This window comes from Myxocyprinus asiaticus, chromosome 40 (assembly GCF_019703515.2).
Source record: "Myxocyprinus asiaticus isolate MX2 ecotype Aquarium Trade chromosome 40, UBuf_Myxa_2, whole genome shotgun sequence".
Lineage (NCBI taxonomy): Eukaryota > Metazoa > Chordata > Actinopteri > Cypriniformes > Catostomidae > Myxocyprinus > Myxocyprinus asiaticus.
The window spans coordinates 33,612,738-33,632,207 of NC_059383.1; the positions used below are offsets into that span (position 1 = coordinate 33,612,738).

At 36.8% G+C, this 19,470-nt stretch overlaps 1 protein-coding gene and 1 long non-coding RNA gene across 2 annotated transcripts; one reads left to right on the forward strand and one right to left on the reverse strand.

Annotated features, from left to right (window-relative positions):
* Nucleotides 1-1,894: 1,894 nt before the first annotated feature.
* Nucleotides 1,895-3,806, forward strand: LOC127430795 (uncharacterized). The gene is made up of 3 exons (XR_007895494.1): nucleotides 1,895-2,108; nucleotides 2,760-2,900; nucleotides 3,316-3,806. It is a non-coding gene; the product is annotated as an uncharacterized LOC127430795 (long non-coding RNA).
* A 64-nt stretch (nucleotides 3,807-3,870) lies between these two features.
* Nucleotides 3,871-16,718, reverse strand: alpk2 (alpha-kinase 2). The gene is made up of 10 exons (XM_051680817.1): nucleotides 16,672-16,718; nucleotides 14,896-16,477; nucleotides 13,739-13,892; nucleotides 11,866-11,996; nucleotides 11,253-11,291; nucleotides 10,508-10,806; nucleotides 10,298-10,386; nucleotides 8,730-8,947; nucleotides 8,345-8,393; nucleotides 3,871-8,092 (listed from the first exon to the last, which is right to left on the reverse strand). Exons 2-10 carry the CDS (start codon nucleotides 16,214-16,216, stop codon nucleotides 7,891-7,893), a joined length of 2,502 nt encoding a protein of 833 aa, XP_051536777.1. The 5' UTR covers nucleotides 16,217-16,477; nucleotides 16,672-16,718; the 3' UTR covers nucleotides 3,871-7,890.
* Between the last annotated feature and the right edge of the window lie 2,752 nt (nucleotides 16,719-19,470).

Genomic DNA, 19,470 nt, shown 5'->3' on the forward strand with positions numbered 1-19,470 from the left:
CAGGAAGTTAAAGCTCGTCACAAATGGGTCTTCCAAATGGACAATGACCCCAAGCATACCTCCAAAGTTGTGGCAAAATGGCTTAAGGACAACAAAGTCAAGGTACTGGAGTGGCATCACAAAGCACTGACCTCAATCCGATAGAAAATTTGTGGGCAGAACTGAAAAAGCTTTTGCAAACAAGGAGGCCTACAAATCTGACTGCGTTACACCAGTTCTGTCTGGAGGAATGGGACAAAATTCCAGCAGCTTGTGGAAGGCTACCCAAAACATTTGACCCAAGTTAAACAATTTAAAGGCAATGCTACAAAATAATAAAGTGTATGTAAACTTCTGATCCACTGGGAATGTGGTGAAAGAAATAAAAGCTGAAATAAATCATTCTCTCTACTATTATTCTGACATTTCACATTCTTAAAATAAAGTAGTGATCCTAACTGACCTAAGACAGGGAATGATTTCTACGATTAAATGTCAGGAATTATGAAAAACTGAGTTTAAATGTATTTGGCTATGGTGTATGTAAACTTCTGACTTCAACTGTAGTATTTAAAGTATTTAATTTATGCTAATCTTAAAGAAATAGGGTCAAATAAAGCGCTAATTAAATTTTTTGTATTACACATTTGTTATTTTAATATTGGCTTATATTTTAATTTTTAATGACTATATTATAAATAATTCAAATGCTGACATTTTCCACATTAATTAATAGTGGCCTGGCTGCATCTGATTTGAACACATGGCGTGAGGCTCTACTAAGTGGTGAAAGAAACTCAGTTCATTCACATGTGCAATCGAGCAGCTATCAGATCCAAGGACAAGCAAATAAAAGCAGTTAGCTTTCCTGTACTCTTTATCAAGAGCTCCCTTTCTGCAATCACAAACAAGTCCTACGCCAAACCAACATCACATATATTAAGAGAACGCTGGATTCATGGAATGAGTTTCAGTCATGTTATTTTAACACTGCAGTAGGCCTGACTGTGGCTTGGCTGCTCAGCTACAAACAGGTAATGTTTGTTAAGTTATGTTTATGTGTTTATAGATTTGACTCGAACTAAATCCTTAGTCTGGACTCTAGTGGGATTGTTTCACTGATACAAATGTCTTTTGTGTCTCCTGAGATATCTGGGTTTTAAAAAATCAGGAATAATAATAATTGTGGTAGCATTGATGGTGTTACATGTCTCATTAATTTTTAAACTTAATCATAAAGACTTAATCCTATAGTTTCCTAAGTGTAATGTAGCCCCACAGCCCCATTAGTAAGGCTCAAATATACCTTCATCAACACCAAACCAGAAATGTGTTCCTTTTAACTCATTTAATACTGAACTTCCTTAAAAAAAATAAAAATAAAAAATAAAGAAAGAAAAGAAAATTGATAATTGTGTTAAAGTGTTTACTGAACAAATCATGCCTTCAAATGTGTTTTCCATATAACACACAATGTAAAATATAAAGATATTATACTCAAACACAATATTATAAGAATCCACAGTGAATCCCAGTCAGAGAGAGCTCAGCAAGGCATTTCTGGTGGCTTGACCCTTATGTCTCACAGGTCATTTAAATGATTGTTACCATGGTAACAAATATCTGGCATTTGCAGTTGATATATAAATCCAAAAGCTCAGCGTGCCGGCCTTCTTTTTAGATTGCGTTCCAAGGTTCCACTGAAAACTCATGCAAGTCACCGTTTTAGGTGGAAACGACTTTTAATGTTTTTTTTATTTAAAGCACTGGGTTTGGGGTCAGTGACCTCGTCCCCACGTCACTGTGGATCAATACTTCTCCAAGCTTATCGCAGAACAACACCAACTGTTTGACAAAACCCCCTGTAGGTACATATAGGGAGGTTAAGAGAGAGTAGAATGACCAGTCATGGCAAGCTTTTCAGACAGTGTACTTGTTTTAGTGGTACTGTGGAACCTGAAAAGTAACTATGTGTGGTTATGAGAGTGTGTCAGAGAATTTAAAGAGATGGAGTGTACAGTTTACAAAGAAAGTGGTTTGTGAAGTATATGTTTCTTTTTCAGTATGCACCTATATTAAAGCATGGAAAGACTTGTCGATGGGCCATCTTTACAGGACGGGGTAATGTGGTAAGTCTGAACCTAATGTTCTATATCAACCAAAGATGATGGATACATTAAATATTTAAATTGTTTGATTTAGATGAACGCTAAACACATCTGAGTATAATCTATATTAACATTTAAAGTTATGCCACACACGTTTATGCCTAGACTAAAGAACATTCTTCTATTTGAGTGGAAAATCAGAAATAACAAATCACTCACTAGTCTCGCTGACTAGTAGCATTATCAAAACCAATTCAACTTTTTAGGTTTTAGGAAAGTGCAGTAAGATATGCCATGTTATTTTTGTTTTTAATTTTGTATTTTTTTTTGTAATTTGTCTATAAAAACACAAAAAACATTGGACAAGAACAAGAGTTCTAGAATGCCCTTAGCACATGCAATCTAGTTCTAGAAGTACAGATCTTCTAGACCATAAAACTATTTTTAACTGTTGAATCCACTGCAATTTTGGTTTTTATGAAACTTTCATAAAATTCTCAGTTTCAAAGCTGAAATTATGGATTCGACAAAGACGTACCGGTAACTAAAATGGAAATTCGTCCTTTTGGTAATACAGACATGACATGTCGTGAACACAGCATTGGTTCACTCTGATCTAATCAAGCAATACTCTGAGTAGTCCAGGGAAAAATCAGTAGTTTACGTTCACAGATCAGCCATACAGAGACCAGCTGCACTGTTCCCCAGTCCCAGGGGTGGACTGGCCATAGGGAGAACCGGGACTTTTCCCAGTGGGCCGGCCACGAAACGGAGCTGAACGGGCCGCGATCCCCATCCAATCCACTGAGAAAGGTGCAAACTGAAAACTGTAATCTAACTACAGGTGGATAATGATTGCACATGAACAGGGTGTGAGCCAACTAATAACATTTATTATTATTTAATAACATTTGTTCATTTAAGTGCTGGTAGTAGTTCACACCTTCATTTTGAGGGTTTAGATAAAAGGCTAGAATTCATCAACTGTAGGAACTTATGCAATGCAATATGCAAAGTTGTTTTCTATAGGTTGAGAAACACAGTTTTGTTTACCTTTTATTTTATATTTTTATTATAATTTTAAATATATATTATTAATGGTAATTGCTTGTTTACATGATTACATTTGTATACTGAATAATCTCTCATTTTTCCCTGTCTTTTCCCCTGCTCATCCTTAACTACTGTATTTTCTTATGCTCTTTTTTTCTCCTATATTTTATTCTAGGCTGTATCTATTTCTCGTCCTCCTGAGCTGTGGAGTGTGACAATGGTGTTTGTATCCTGTGTCGTCAAACGCCATTATCACACTAAATAGCCACGGTGAGACCTCACAACCTCCTCAGCCAAGCAGCACAGTGCAACGGTTCTCACAGCACTTCTATGGACTTCTTGGGAATATGAGATGTTGACCATTGTGGGTTATTGTATGAATGTGTGTGTACATATAAAGGGGCTTTATTTTGTCTGTGGTGGTTGGTTGGATGATAGATTGGTAGTTAGTGAAAATAGATGATACAGCAGGGCAGCATGTCCGCTATAGGTTTACCTACTGACCCAGTTGTTTATATTAGACATGTTAATGAGTACAGTTTGTACACGTCATGTGAAATGTGGCACACTTCCCTCGTATTGTGTTACATCGTACACAGTGTACGTGACTTAGCATTACACCCCCAAGACAATAAAACCAATGTGTTGATAGTCAATTTCAAGAGAGTTTAGTTGTATTCATGGATTGATTGCTTTCAAACCATTCAAAATGATCAAATAAAGCCTAGAATCAATAAACAAAAAATATGTTTATTTATATACAAATCTGAAGAGAGTATCTTTAAAAGTCAAAAGAGCAGGATTGTGGTTAAATTAAGCCAAGCATCTAATAACCGTTGACCCTCAATCCACAGTTAGTAAGGCTAGCTTAACATCTCAGTATGTCACAACCATAAATATAAGACTATATTTGCACATAACTATATCAGAATAAATTACAAATGCAACCCGTTCAACTGAATACAGTTTGCAACATCACAGTGTTTCATGTAAAAGACATTTTGGTTGATTTGTGCAGCCCAAGCTTTTCTATAACAAATTCTACATTGCTTTGGACACGTGTATGCGTTTATATATAGTAATGAGGCAATAAGTCATTTGACTTTGGAGAGATGTTAGAAACGTTAAGGTGGAAGGTTTGTCATGCTTGCTAAGGCAAATCAACAGCTGTTTACTAGGGCAAGTGTACAAAGTTTTCCATAGCATCAGATTCAACACCTTATCCTACAGTACAGTTCCTATCTTTCTCCCGTGAGTGTATATTAACTCTATAAACTCTGAAAAGAAAGAAAGAAAGAAAGAAAGAAAAAGAAAGAATGAATTAATGAAAGATGTGCATCTTAACATTCAAAATCAGCAGCTTCCATTCACCTTCCAACATTCAATTGTAACAATTTCATTTAAGTCTAACAATAATCTTTTACCTTGTTGGATTCTTTTCACACATAAAGTAAATATGTTTATGATTTAACATTTTACATACGTAAACTTTAAATACTTTTTTTCATTGCACTTATAATAAAATGCATCAAAATAACATTGGTAAAAGTTTCCTATGTTATTACTGTATATACTGGCACATTAATCATACAAAAATTCCAGTAGGCTAACTGTAAAGAATAAGCTGTCAGCAGCACTGGTACATTCAAAAAGTGGTAACACTTTTAACACAAAGTTGTATTTGTTAACATTTGTTATCTACAAAGCATTCATTAGCATTCATTAATCTTGGTTACGTTAACTTCTACATATACAATTACATTTTAGTAACATTTTACATTAAGTTTGGATTTTTTAACATGAGTTAACTACACAAGTTAACATGAACTAATAATGAATAATAATTTTACAGCACTTATTAATCCTGGTATTTTTAGTAATGGGGGGTGTAAGCTCTGTCACCCCTTCATTTACTGTGTAACTACATGTTGTTCTGCAAAATTCCCACATTTGCTGCTAATGAGGTTGAGGTACGGGAAGGTTTAAGAGTAAGGGCCCTACCACTTTAGGGTTAGGGGTTAGAGTTAGGTTTTGGGGTAAGAGTTGGGTTAGGGATAAAGTTAACAGTGTAATTAACAAATGTAATTAAATGCAAATACTTTAAATGTGATTGCAATGCAACTACATGTATGCACATATTAAGTACAATGTATTATGGTTCAGTACATAGTAGTCAGGGTTGGGGAGTAACAAAATACATGTAACGGGATTACGTATTTAAAATACAAAATATAATAACTGTATTCCACTACAGTTACAATTTAAATCATTGGTAATTACAATACAGTTACATTCAAAAAGTATTTTGATTACTGAAGAGATTACTTTGCATTTTATTGTCATTTGTTTCATTGAATATTTAGTCCTTTCATATGGAAAACATTTATACATATAAACGATGCAATCTAAAGTGCATTTGAGCAGCGGTGAAACACTTTCTTATGATGTGTTATATTCATACGAGCAGACAGAGAAGTAAGTTTGAAGTAAGTTTGGAGCAGAAGAAATAGAAATAAACCTTGTGTAAATTGTCAGCTTTACACTAAGCTAAAATGCTATTTCTAGCCATTTTACATGCACACGTTACCAGGCACGATCATATTTTTTTATCAAGAAAATTCACATTGGATCATAATTTCTTTTTTCTAGTAAGACCTTTGATATTAGGGCAAAAATCATATTCTTGATAATATTTTTTTTCATTGTTTTCCGGTAAAAATATCTAAAAATCTTTAAAACGTGATCAATTTGATTTATCTTGTTTTAGAAACAACACTGCATAAGATATTTAGGTTTTTCAGAGAATGTATTTTTAACATGTGTATTTTGTCTTACTGTACTGACAGAGTTTTTATAGTCAAAACAAGTGAAAAAATCTACCAGTGCTGAAGAAGTAATCCAAAGTATTTAGAATACATTACTGACCTTGAGTAATCAAGTTACAAATTACATTTTGCAGCATGTATTCTGTAATCTGTAGTGGAATACATTTCAAAAGTAACCCTCCCAACCCTGATAGTAGTTAAGGCAACCTAATATAAAGTTCTGCATTTCTCCCCAATATTACAAAAAATAACTGAGCTTAGGTGATTGGGAAAAAGAAGATACTGATATTTTATTTTGTGTGGTACAAAAGTACTGACCTAGAAACGTAAAGTTTGTTGAGGCAAAACTTTGTCTGAAAGTTTAAAGTAGTTTTAAGTGCTTGAAGTTGGAAATTTGTAGAGGTCTTACAGTAAGAGAAAGAAAGAAAGAAAGAAAGCATCTTAAAGCAGATTAAAGGGCTTGTGTGTAAGTTTTGATCTCTGAAGTTTGAAATCATGAACATTCAAAAACAGACTCTTAGATCATTTAAAAATTCTGTTAATGTAATCTACTCTAAGGGATTTTGGCTTACATGATGCCTTCACAGAGCTTTTCGGTGGGAGAATAATAATGGTAGCCAAGCTGTAGGGTCATTGCAAACAGAATTTACAATAAAATGACCAAATTATCGCTATTTTTGAGCCCCACACCTTTCAGCCCTTTGAAGCTCTCATGAAGGGTAAAGTCTTTAATAAAATAGGGTGTAGGGATGATCACTTCTGAATGGAACGCACCCCAGCATTCAGATGAGTTAGAAAAGATACAGCAACGCAAGCCAGAACTGCTTGAACTCTTTGCCAAGTTTCACCAAACCTATATGTACATGCTATAGGAGCCTGTTTGTTAAATTCTTTATATTTAAAGTGTTTGATGAAGTTAAAATATGTCATAACGTATTATTGCCCCTTTAAATATATGCATGTTTACACATTTATTACACATTTTGTTACATTCTTGTTTTTTGTATGCATAATTTGTAGTTTTTACAAGTATTTACACTGAGTTTACATTATGTATAACAAGCGTTAAAATGCTACTGTCTCTTTAAGAACAGTGGCTGTTCAGCAAACCTGTTTCGGTTGAGCAGATTCTTTACCATGACCGTGCTGTATGTCTGAGTTAATCTGATTGTAAATAACAGAACGGGTATTAAAAGAGACTTAAATCAATTAAACTTGACTGCGTGGATCTCAACTTTGAAAGATAATTGGACCGAGGGGGCCCTAAAAGAAAATTGGCCCCGGGGCACTTGCTAGCTATAATCCGCCCCTGGTTCATTGTTAGTTAATGATACCTAAAGCATTTCATTATGTTTACAAATAGAACCTTGTAGTGAAGTGTTACCTAATTTTTTTTTTTACATAAAAATTTGTGTACTTTAACATTAGTGAATTGTAGTATTTTGATGAATTACCATAAACTAAGATTAATAAATGTGGTTAAAATACTTTTTCATTGTTAATTCAGCATTCCTAATGCACTGACTAACGTTAACAAACAGAACCTTGTTGTAAAGTGTTACCAAAAGTGTTTTACAACTTTTCAACATAACGAATCATGATAATACACTGTAGGCTGATAATTCCTAAAGCAAATTTCAATATTCTTTCATATTTAAGGCTGGTTATGACGAATGACAAACTCCTCTCCTCCAAACACTCAAACATAAAACTTTATCTAATTTAAATAACATAGAACTAAATAACTCTCAACACAGAAGTAACCTCCATAACTTCCTTAAAGATGAATGTCATCTCTTTCAGCATCTTAAGGTAAAACAGCCCGAAACACATTTTCCCCTGAGCAAGACTTCATTGACAAAACAAGACTGCTATTCCTAATGAAATATTTATCCTAAAAGCAAAAGTTCAAGGATTCAATCCAATCAGGATTTGCCATTCAGAACAGGACCAAAGATCTTTTTCTTGGGCACAGGTTGTGCTTTTGGCTTTGCGGAAACAAATGTCCGTTTTGGTTTGGGCTGCAGGGATGTCAAGCCCAGCAGCTCACAGTACCTGTTACACTGATGCAGAGCTTTGAACTGATCAATGAAGGAAGTCGCACAGTTTCCTCTGAATCCCTTATACCTGGTTACATAAATAAATAAATAAATATATATATATATATATATATATATATATATATATATATATATATATATATATATATATATATATTATATCTGAAGTTACTTTAAAGTAACTTATTGAATATATTTATAATTTTATTTTGATTAAATTTATTTTATTAATTTATGAGCTGTTTTTTTTTTTATCAAACTGTACATTTATACTGTACATTTCAAATATATTTTAAACTAATATTTTTTAGATACCTACCCTTTCTTACAGGTGGCTATTCCAACATCTGTCAGTTTCATACCAACACCTGGACAATAAAAGATAAAAAATGTTTGTGTAAAAACACTTTAAAGAACAAAAGTACACTATAGAAAGAATTTTATTACTAAAAATATGTATTAAACACTATATATATGTGTATATATATATATATATATATATATATATATATATATATATATATATATATATATATATATAAAGTGTTCAAAGGCCACAATGGTGATAACTTTATGGAACAACCCTTGTGGGTTTCAAACCTATAACCTTCTGGCTACCATTTTAGAGAGTAAACCACTACGCTACCCTGTTGTTAATGTTCAGTGATGTTGAATGTATTTTGAAACTGAATTATGTTATTTACCTTGCATATCGGTGACCAGCAGGTTGCCTTCGGTCTGAGTGTAGACCCAATGCTGAAAAGCGCAGCATTTCTGACCTGCCTCAGAGTCTCTGCGCATCAGATTGATCTCCTTTCCGTCCTTCACAGAGTACTTCACGAAGTCACCCAACAGCTCCTCCTCCAGAGTGGCATAAGGGATGTTGTTGGAAGGCCGGTGGACTAAATAAATGGGGATGATCCTGGGAAATTGACAATAGCGGGTTTTTATCCTTTTGGCTTTCCATACAGTACATCAAAGAAAGATAATGTAGAATATATCTGTTTTTATCAGGGTTCCCACACCTTTTGACCAATGACTAGGAAATGTTTGTGATTATAGGATAATGATTTATAAAAATTATTTTATGGAGGTCACATTGACAAACAGCAATTTCAAGCCGATTATATGCGTGTACTACAGCCATTTTGGAAACATTTATATTAAGGTTGCATTTGTTAAAATTAGTTAACTACATTAGTTAACATAAACAATACTTTTACAACACTTATTTTTTATTTAATTTTTTTGCCCTTTTCTCCCCAATTTGGAATGCCCAATTCCCAATGCGCTCTAGGTCCCGGAGGACGAATCTCAGTTGCCTCCGTGTCTGAGACCGTCAATCCACGCATCTTATCACATGGCTTGTGGAGCGCGTTACCGTGGAGGCTTCATGCTATTCTCCGCGGCATCCACACACAACTCACCACGCAACCCACTGAGAGCAAGAACCACATTATAGTGACCACAAGGAGGTTACCCCATGTGACTCGACCCTCCCTAGCAACCGGGCCAATTTGGTTGCTTGGGAGATGTGGCTGGAATCACTCAGCACGCCCTGGATTCGAGCTCATGACTCCAGGGGTGGTAGGCCCCCCTTTTACAGCACTTATTAAAGAAATGTTTCAGGTTCAATACAAGCGAAGTTCAATCAACAGCTTTTATGGCATAATACTGATTTCTAAAAAAATAAATAAAAAAAGGTTATAGTAAGACACTTATAATGGAAGTAAATGTGGCCAGTCCATAAATGTTAAAAAACACATAGTTTCAAAAGAACAGGCAAAAAAACTTATTTTTTCGTAGAAATCAGTATTATGCCACAAATGCTGTTAATTAATTGAGCTTAACTTCTATTGAACCCGGAATTTTCCTTTAACCTTGGTTAATGTAAATTTCAACATACAGTATACTAACACACTTTTCAAATTAAAAGTTGTATCAATAACAATAAACAATAGTATTTTTTATAAATTAACATTAAAAAAGAATAAATGCTGTTAAAATGTGTTCATAGTTAGTCATGACACTTAACTTAATGTTAACAAATATAACCTTATTATAATGTGTTACATGTCTTTTTCCTGACTTTTCAGGATTTATTTAATTTCTATGACTGTTCCAGGCCTGTTATCCCTAGGAGCCCTCTTATACAGTATGGTTTTTTTTTTATGTTTAAGTACTTTCCTATACAGTATCTTGATTGTGATCATGTGACCATGATACCAGTAGTTTTTAGACAGTAACAGTTGGATTTATTTTTGGCTCTTACTCTGGAACCTCTCCAAATGATTCTGCAGACTTAGCCACACTGTTGTATGCCTTGATATATTCCCTGGCAGTGTTCTGCACATGACATTCCTGAGAAAAATAGCAAATCAATCTTACATTTTTTTTTTCAGCTTCATTTTATCAGAATTCATTCTCTATTTGAAAATCTTTTGATAAACATTCACATTTCCTTGAGGAAGTTTGTTCTCACCTCTACAGCCAGGCTGTAATTCTTCTGAACAAGTTCTTCATTATTTTTGGTCCCATAGCCAATTGCATTATGCACTTTCAGGACACAGGGATGGCCAGGGTTGAAGCATGGCAACTTGCCTGCTCTAAGCATGGTCCTGAATGCCTTGCGGTGCATGCCTTCACCAAAGTGGACCTTCTCTGTTAAAATGCTAGCTGCCTGATTTTCTCCAAAGTACTGATCCGATAGAAAATCTTCCTTGAAGAGAAGCGGACTGCATTGGATACTCTCTTCTTCCCCATCCAAAATCCTGGGCTCAGCTGAGAGAAAGATTGGAGGGAGGATTGTTGCAGGAGAAACTTAAAAATCAAACACTCCCAAATGGCATTAAAAACTGCTGCAGTCAGACTTTAACAGAGAAAATAGCCATCTTTCATCTATCATGCTGTGAATAGCTTTTCTGCTCTTGAGGCCATTCAGAACCAACTCGTTCTTGCCTTAAAAATAAATAAGCTAGATGCAGCGCAACAAATAGAACAAAATGCAGGTGTCACAAGACACCTTTTTAAAAGCTGAAGTACTTTTCAACTTGACACTCATTTACAGAGATGCTAAAAAAACAAAACAAAACAAAATGTTATATTACGCAAAGGTAAAAAACGATCGTCTAGCGCATGTTTGTATAGACATGCATGTTGTGTCAGTGTGAACTGCCCCTTAGGAACAGCATGTTTTCAACAGATTATGAAATTAAGACCATAGCTACCTGGCTGATCGTGGCTCGGGATGACAAGTTCCATAAGCACTGAAATGAAAATGGAGACAGTGGAGTCAATGTGTGTAGTATTGTTGGGTGTATTTTTGATTGTCCTCTCATTCATACAGAGATACTGTATACAAAGACGATTGGTTTCACAGACATATACTTAAGGTATGGCACAAACATATTTGACACTCTTCTGAACTCTTTGATTCTGAGTCATTGGTTATCGAAAGATGACTCCAATCAGGAGCGTGGCATGATCTTTTGTCATTCATACTATCAATCATTACTAGTGATAAATATGCCATATATTGCACATTTATTGTAAGATTTCACTAAATTAGTCAATTTATCAATTTCAAATTGAACAGCCCTAATGACTGGCATTGTAAATGCAGCTAAATTCACTATATATTTATTGTTGTTAACAAACTGAGCCAGGCAAACACCAATATATTATCCAAAATATGAAATGTCAGCTAAATCTCACAATGGCCTACGATATACTTTGCCTTGTCACTGGGTATGTTAGCAAATGGAAATCCTTCATTTTTAGCCTCTTAAATCAACAGCCAGGGTCGATTTGTGTCTGGGAAGACAACCAACTATGCCTTACCCTCAGAGGTGAGGTGGTACTCTGCGGTAGAAACAGAAATGTCAGAGCTGGTCATGCTGCATTTGTACAGTCCCAGGTCTTTACTGCAGGCCTTTTTAATGGTCAGTGTGAAACGGTCACTGTCTCCCACTCTGCACAAAATAAAGGTTTTTAGTGAACATTTGAAGTAAACCAGCAGATCTCCAATAAGTGCCACTGTCAAGACAATTACCTAAATCATAGCATTACAAATTATGCATTGTAAGCACCACATAGGCTTAATTAGGTGGTCTATGCAGACATTAACTATAAAATTATAGTTTACAAAACAACTGCTCTAGAATACAGGGGTTCTTTAGAGAGCATATCAGAGGCATTGTCAGCATTAAGTAGGAATGAATCACACAGATATGTAAACGGTTCATTTCGCTCCCACTCCAAGTTGTGGCTGATCACTAGTGTACTGATGTTCAGTCTGGTCTTTGCTAAAATTCACAGCAGAGTCAGACACAAGCAGAGCACCACCAAGTCAAAAAAGTCATAGAGATGTTCTTCAGAAATGTGATTTTGCTGTTGTACTCATCTCAGTTGAAGGGATAGTTCTCCCAAAATACCGACATGACTTTCTTTCTTCTGTGGAACACAAAAAGAGATGATAGGCAGAATGAGAACCTCAGTCACCATTCACTTTCATTGTATGGAAAAACATGCAATGAAAGTGAATGGTGACTGAGTCTAGCGTTGGTGGTGCCTAGCATCATCTTTTGTTGTTCCACAGAAGAAAGAAAGTCTTAAAGGGATAGCTCACCCAAAAAATGAAAATTCTATTATCATTTACTCACCCTCATGCCATCCCAGAAGTGTATGACTTTCTTTCTTCAGCAGAACACAAACGAAGATTTGCATGTTTTTCCATACAATGAAAGTGAATGGTGACTGAGGTTGTCATTCTGCCTAAAATCAGGGATGTCATGAGGGTGAGTAAATGATGAGAGAATTCTAATTTATGGGTGAACTATCCCTTTAAGCCCCGTTCACACTGCCAGAGGCACTGCGTGACAAAGCACCACAATCCCATTTGTTTTCAATGAGAGCAGAGCGACTACCGGTGACACAAGCTGCAATGACCGTTGGCAACAGAGATCGCTGTGGCAAGCGACAAAAATTTTTTTTTAACTTTATGCAAATTATGAGCATCATTCGAGAACGACTACCAATGAGAGTGAAGACAGTGAAACTCACATCCCCCGTCTGCTGTGAGTGTGAGATACAGGAGTCGAGTGCAGGCAAGCGCAGGCAAGATGGAGAAGTTAAAAGTTTCTGTGAGCGATTTCACTGTTCTATCATTTATCTGTAACCACATACATGTATGTAGCCTAATAAAAATGATGCGTGGAAAACCGTGTCGGCATTCCAAGTGAATTTGATTTAAACATTGATAGATCGTTCGAAAGATTCGATCTTGTTCATGATATGATGCACTGATCAATGCTGTAAAAACACTCTCGGGCAAAATGTTCATTTTAATGAAAAAGAACTGATTACTTGTCAAATTAGAATTATATCTTAGTTTTACTGGTAGTATAATCTGCAATCAGAATTTCCAAAGCTACTATGGCCAGACATGCAGTCCACCAATAACATTAAAGCGACAGCAGTAGGAATGTCCGCCAGCAACACAGATCACAGAGTCTAGTGACACCAAATGACAATGTTGTTTGCGGTGTGAATGGCACTTTACGGGTTTGGACCAGTATGAGGGTGAGTAAAAGATGACAGAATTTTCATTCTTGAGTGAACTATCCCTTTAAGTCCATTTGGATATTCCATTTTTAAGATAGAGTTAGAAGATGAGGTAAAGCAGGGGCCGTTGATAAAATAACAATCCTCTTACCCTTTCCTGCTCTCTGATAGCACTGTTCCCTCTTTAGTCCACTTAATGGTGACATCAGGTAGGACTGGACTGACCTGGCACCAGAGGGAGATATTCTGAGGGTCATCAGGAACTGGATCAGCCTGGATCTCTGAGACCACACGAGGAACCACAACTGCAAAAAAATAAATACATAAATACATAAATAAATATTAAAATATAAACATATCTTATCGTTCTTATAACAAAACACATGCACTTTTTTATGTTTTAATTAAGTTGTAATAGTAATAGATCATGTTTTCAGAGAAATCAAACAAAATTTAGTGAGGTTTATGCTTAAAATAATAATAATAATAATAAAATATTGGCAATGTGATAAGATAATGTGATCATTTAAATGGGAAAACAATTATAATCTTATGACATGTTCAAGTAAATATGTCTTGTTTTAACAATGGCTAGACATTTCTGCTGGAAAACAAGAGAAAAATTCTGATTAAGAAAATATATTTTTTCCCAATGCTATTATTTTGCCCATTATGGCATAATTTGCTGGATATTTCTAATACCGCCAATTATTCTGCCCTGCAAGACCAAAACGCAATAACAGCACATTCAGTCAAAACTGAGTTATAATCGAAATCGTCTCTCTTGCTTTATGACCTGTCCTGTTACAGATGGGTTTGGCTCAACTATGCTCAGATTCAGAAAACACAAATTTCAACTATTTTATAATCCACATTTGGCTGGACAATCAATCACTTTGAAGCCATTTTTTTTTTTTTTTTTTCATTTCATTGTTGGGATAGTTTAGCATTTTGGCTATGTAAGGCCAGATTTGCAGGTGTATGTTACAAAATGTGCTGATGGCTTGACTTTTAAATGGACAGTTCATCCAAAAAATGAAAAATATGTAATCATTTACTCACTTTCATATTATTCCAAAACTGTATGACTTTCTTTCTTCCATGAAACACAAAAGGTGATGTTCGGCAGAATATTAGTTTCAGTCACCATTCACTTTCATTGAATCTTTTGTCCATACAATGAAAGTGAATGTGACCATGGAAGAAAGAAAGTCATACAGGTTTGGAACAAAATTAGGGTTAGTAAATGACACATTTTTGGGTGAACTAACCACTTAAATCGAAGAACAAGGAATGGATATGAAGAACCTTCTTTTGGTGGTGGAGTCTTCTGCTTGACGACCTCACTGTAAGACCTCTTGGAAGTATCTTGACCATCTTTTCTTGCTTGGCGAAAAATTGCAGGCAACTGCGGTCTTGTCTTTATTGGAATTGCTCCAGACAGGTCGTTTGCGATTCGCCTGCGTTTGATGTCATCATTCAGCAAATGCGTGCTTTGAGGATCTGCACCGCATATCTTATTTTCCATCTTGGCAACATTACTTCCGCTGGTGTCTGCTTTGAGTTTTACATGGATGGCTTTCTGATTAGTGTTTATGCCGGCAGGGTCCATTTTGGCCACAATATTTAGACTGACTTCAACTTTGGGTCTCACTGGCATGACGTTCTGTGTGCTATCAGTGTTGGCAGGATCCATCCTAGTGGGAAGATGAGATGCTGGTTTATTCAGACCATTTGATGCTAGCTTTACGTCAGCGTTCTCTGTCTTTCCATTTGCGCTCTCCTGAGTGGTTCTGCTACATACCTCGGTTGGTAGATCATTCTCATGTTTTGCCGCCCCATGTTGTGTGTGCTTCTTTTTCTTTTTCACCTGGGTTTTGGGAGTGATCTTCTCTGTTATGACAATGGTTTCAATGACAGTAACAGCACGGTCCTCACAACCTGCTTTTTCTGAAATGAATTCACTTTTCGCTTGGGATTGCGAAAAAAGATTGTCTTTGATCTTTGTTTGATTCTCATGCTGCTGGTCACCCGATTTCTCCTTATGTTTAGAGCGAGTTTTAACATCCAAGGAAGCCTTTGAGGTTTTGTGAGGCATGTTTGCGTGGTTTGAAAAGGACTGCAGACTCTGGCCAAACGTAAAATCTCTGGGTTCATCCAAGTCTAGAGTGACATATGCAACACGTTTGTTCTCTGATACCATAAAACATTCTCTTGTTAGTAAAAGCAGCTTAGAATGTTCTTTACTAATGTCACAGGTATCAATGTTCTCCGTTTTTCTCCTAGAATCCTTTATAGAAGGATCATCTGAATCTCCACAAGATGAAGGTAAAGACTGGTCTGGACAGGTGTGAAAATGGTCTTCAGAAGAATCGTCACTACTGACTGATTTTTGACCTTGCTCAATTGATGATATCTCAGTATCATTAGTAATTCCTTTTAGAGGAAAATCTAAGTCAGCCTTTGGGTCGTCGTCTTTCAATACACTATGATAGAGGAAAGTACTTCCAATACCGAGTGGGGCAAATGGCATAGCAAACTGGGGAATTGTATTGCTTCCCTCTCCTGTCTTCACGGAAAGGTCCTCAGTGTTAGAACACAAATATGATCCATTTCCCTCAATGAACATCTCATCTGTCTTCACAACATGTGTTTGCTTCAGATGTCCCGCTTCTAGAGACACGTGACTGTTTGACTGAGAGGGACATGTGTGGCAATCCCTGATGTATCTGCAATGTTCAGCGCTCACACACTCAGTCGTTAGATTCTTATTGCTGGTGTAAGCTGAGATCTTTGGAGAACCAAAGTTGCTTTCACGACAGTCCTCGAAAACCAGTCCGAGTTGGGACACTCTGTGTCCTGTCACCTCCGACAGTGCATTTCTCTCTGTCTAAAAGAGTAAAAGTATAAGTAAAATCTTAAAAGACATGGAAAGAGCAAAGTCCTACCCTGAGACAATAAATTGAAGGTAGACAGCACAGACATTCCAGCAATTGTTGACATATTTGGATAACTTAGTATTAGAAACCCAAACAATGTTGGCCTATCCTCATCCAAAGTGCATGTTGTTGTTTGTTTACATACCTCACTGAGGCGGCATTCCCACTAATCCAAAAATCATTATGCTTTCGTGCCGAAGCCTAAAGCCACATGCAGTCGGCAAAGGAAGGGATCATCTCTATTATAGATATCGGAGCAGCTATGCAACTTAAGTTAACCAATCAGAGGTCTCGCACTGCCTTAGGAGCATGTAGGATTGGAGAGACTGTCATACAATAAGAGACCGAGTGTGTAAGTAGGGGTCGTATTTCGGCCCTCAGCGGTGCCTGTGCTCCCACCCCCTGTCTCTCCAGTTCCCCTTTTGCTCTTTGGGCTATTATCATCTGCCACCCTCTATAATTAGTCTCCATTTCTGTTAAATGTGTTTTTCTCTCCACCTCACATTTCCCCAACAGCCACAGCTGTCTGTCAAGTGTGTATTTGTGCAGTTGCATGAGAGAAAGCAAGAGGGACAGAGACATTAGTGTTTATGTAAGTATGTGTAGGTGTGGATGTTTTTTTTTTTTTACTTAGCCAGACTTTGAGAACAAATTTGCCAAAGAAGTGTCCCCAGAAGTTAGTTCCTTTTTGGTATATGTCCACAGAGAAAAGTTGTTTGTACATAAAAAATAATAGTGTTTTTCTGAAAATGCATAACCAAGGGATTGGTTAGGGTTTGAGTTAGGACAGGGCCATGACTACCAAAGACACTGTGGGGAACATGCCCCCCCCCCCCCAGTCAACTGATATGGGTCTTTCAATGGTTGATTAATTTCTGAATATACAGTTACAACCTTGTTGTTAGTTTCTAGTAATTATACGAAATTAGTTGTAGATAGCTAGTTGTGTGTGTGTGTGTGCATGCATGTGTGTGAGTGTGTGTATGTGTGTGTGTGTGTGTGCGCGCGCGCGCGAAAGAGAGTGCACACCATAAAATGGCATTTCTGCATGGTGTTACTGAGATCTGCCAGCACACGCTTTCACAATGAAAGTGTTCCCCTTATTAACAATAGGCAATAAATAATAGGCAAATACATTTTTCTGTTTTAAGCATAAACCTCACTACATTTTGTAGTTCCCTGAAAACAAGACTTAATATCTTATGTAATTTTGCTTCCCTAGTAAATGTCTTGTTTTAAGGTTGATTAGATATTTTTTACTGAAAAGCAAGAGTAAAATAGTCCAATAGTCAGAAAACTGCAGTCCATGCAAGTTGTATTTGAAACATGCTAGTCATCTTACCTTTGCACTCCAAAACTCCCCAGAGATGTCCTGACTCTCATATTGTTTGATATTGAACTGATTTTCAGTACACACACAGGACATTGTTGAATTAAAAGTATCCATAACTGTGTTCATCTCTCGTTTATTCAGAGATTCAGACTCAACAAGAGTCTCTGACAAATTCACTTTTTTCTCCATAGTTGCATTGTCCTGTCTGTCTGAGTCTGATTGAGAAGGAAGACAGTCTTTATCTCCTTTTTTAAAAAGATTTCCTTTAGTCTTATCAGTCTTATCAGCTAGTCCTCTACCCAGGGCTACGCCTGCTTCTGGTTCTTGGAGGTTCAGGGACAGACATGCCTGTCCAGTGTTGTTGGCAATATCTGGACTTGTCTTCTGTTCCAAAGTGGTGTCCTGGATTGCCATACTGAACTCAGAGCCAGTGTTGGAGGTGCTGGTACTCGTGAAACAATCTTCCGTATAGGTGTTAACTGTCTGGAACCAGTCTGAAAGTGCGCTAGCCCAGCTGTCACTGGATGACCATCTCTCAACAGGTGGAAACCGTAGCTCCCTGTCCAGAGTGTGGTGGTCAAATGAAATGTTCTCTCTCCTATGGAAATCAGAGGCTTTTGTGTTGGCTGGTTGGGCAGTGGTGGGATGGGGAGAGGGAGAATGACCCCACTTGTCAAAAATAGCACCCTCACCCTTTTCACCTGCTAGGAACTGGAAATCATCCAGCCACAACTCGTCACAAGACTCTCCATCACGTTTTGTCCCTGCAAACTTTAAGTCAACCCCCTTGTTGTCTCCGTAACAATCACTTAAATCTCCAGTATGGACATGTGTTTGGCGGGGGGTCATTTGTGACAGATCCTTCTCATCTTGTTCATTAATCTCTGGGGTTTCCATCACAGTCCTTTGGAGGCTACGGATTAAGGAAAGTGTATCAGAATTCTCCATTGTCGTGTTGTCCAATGGTGGATCATTGCTACAGTCAGCCACTTGTTGCACCCTGTTGAGTTCTATTGATGATTTTGCATCAAACATTACATCAACAATGGATTCATCAATTCTGTGATATTCTGATTCCACTAAATCAGGTTCTGCATCAGTTGCAAGATTCTGATCTGTTTGGGTCAGAACACTAGTGCAGGAACCAACAGTTAAGGTAGCTATGTTGTCTTCTGATGATTTATTTAGAATCTGAGCAAAGTCACAGTCCTTGACTGGCACGTCAGCTGTTTCCAAGACAATGTTTGTCATCTCCAGAGAATCTAATAATGAAGATGCCTTTATTGAGATGTTTAGAGTATCTGCTTCATTCAAACCAGCAAAAGATAGTGGACCGTCAGTCTCAGAGTCATCTATCTTTGTTATACAGGATGTCTGGACATTGGTTGTCGTCTCCACGGAATTGAATAATGAGGAGGGATTTTTTAAGTCTGTTGAGATGTTTAGAGTGTCTGTTTCATACAAATCAGGTGTCTCGGAAGTTGTGTCAATTGCAATGTTGTGCATTTCTGGGTAAGTATGATAGGCAGCCGCCCCATGAACTGAAAGATCGACATCTTTAAGCAAATTCTGGCAGGCATGGCTGAGGAAACCTAATGAAAAGTAAGTATC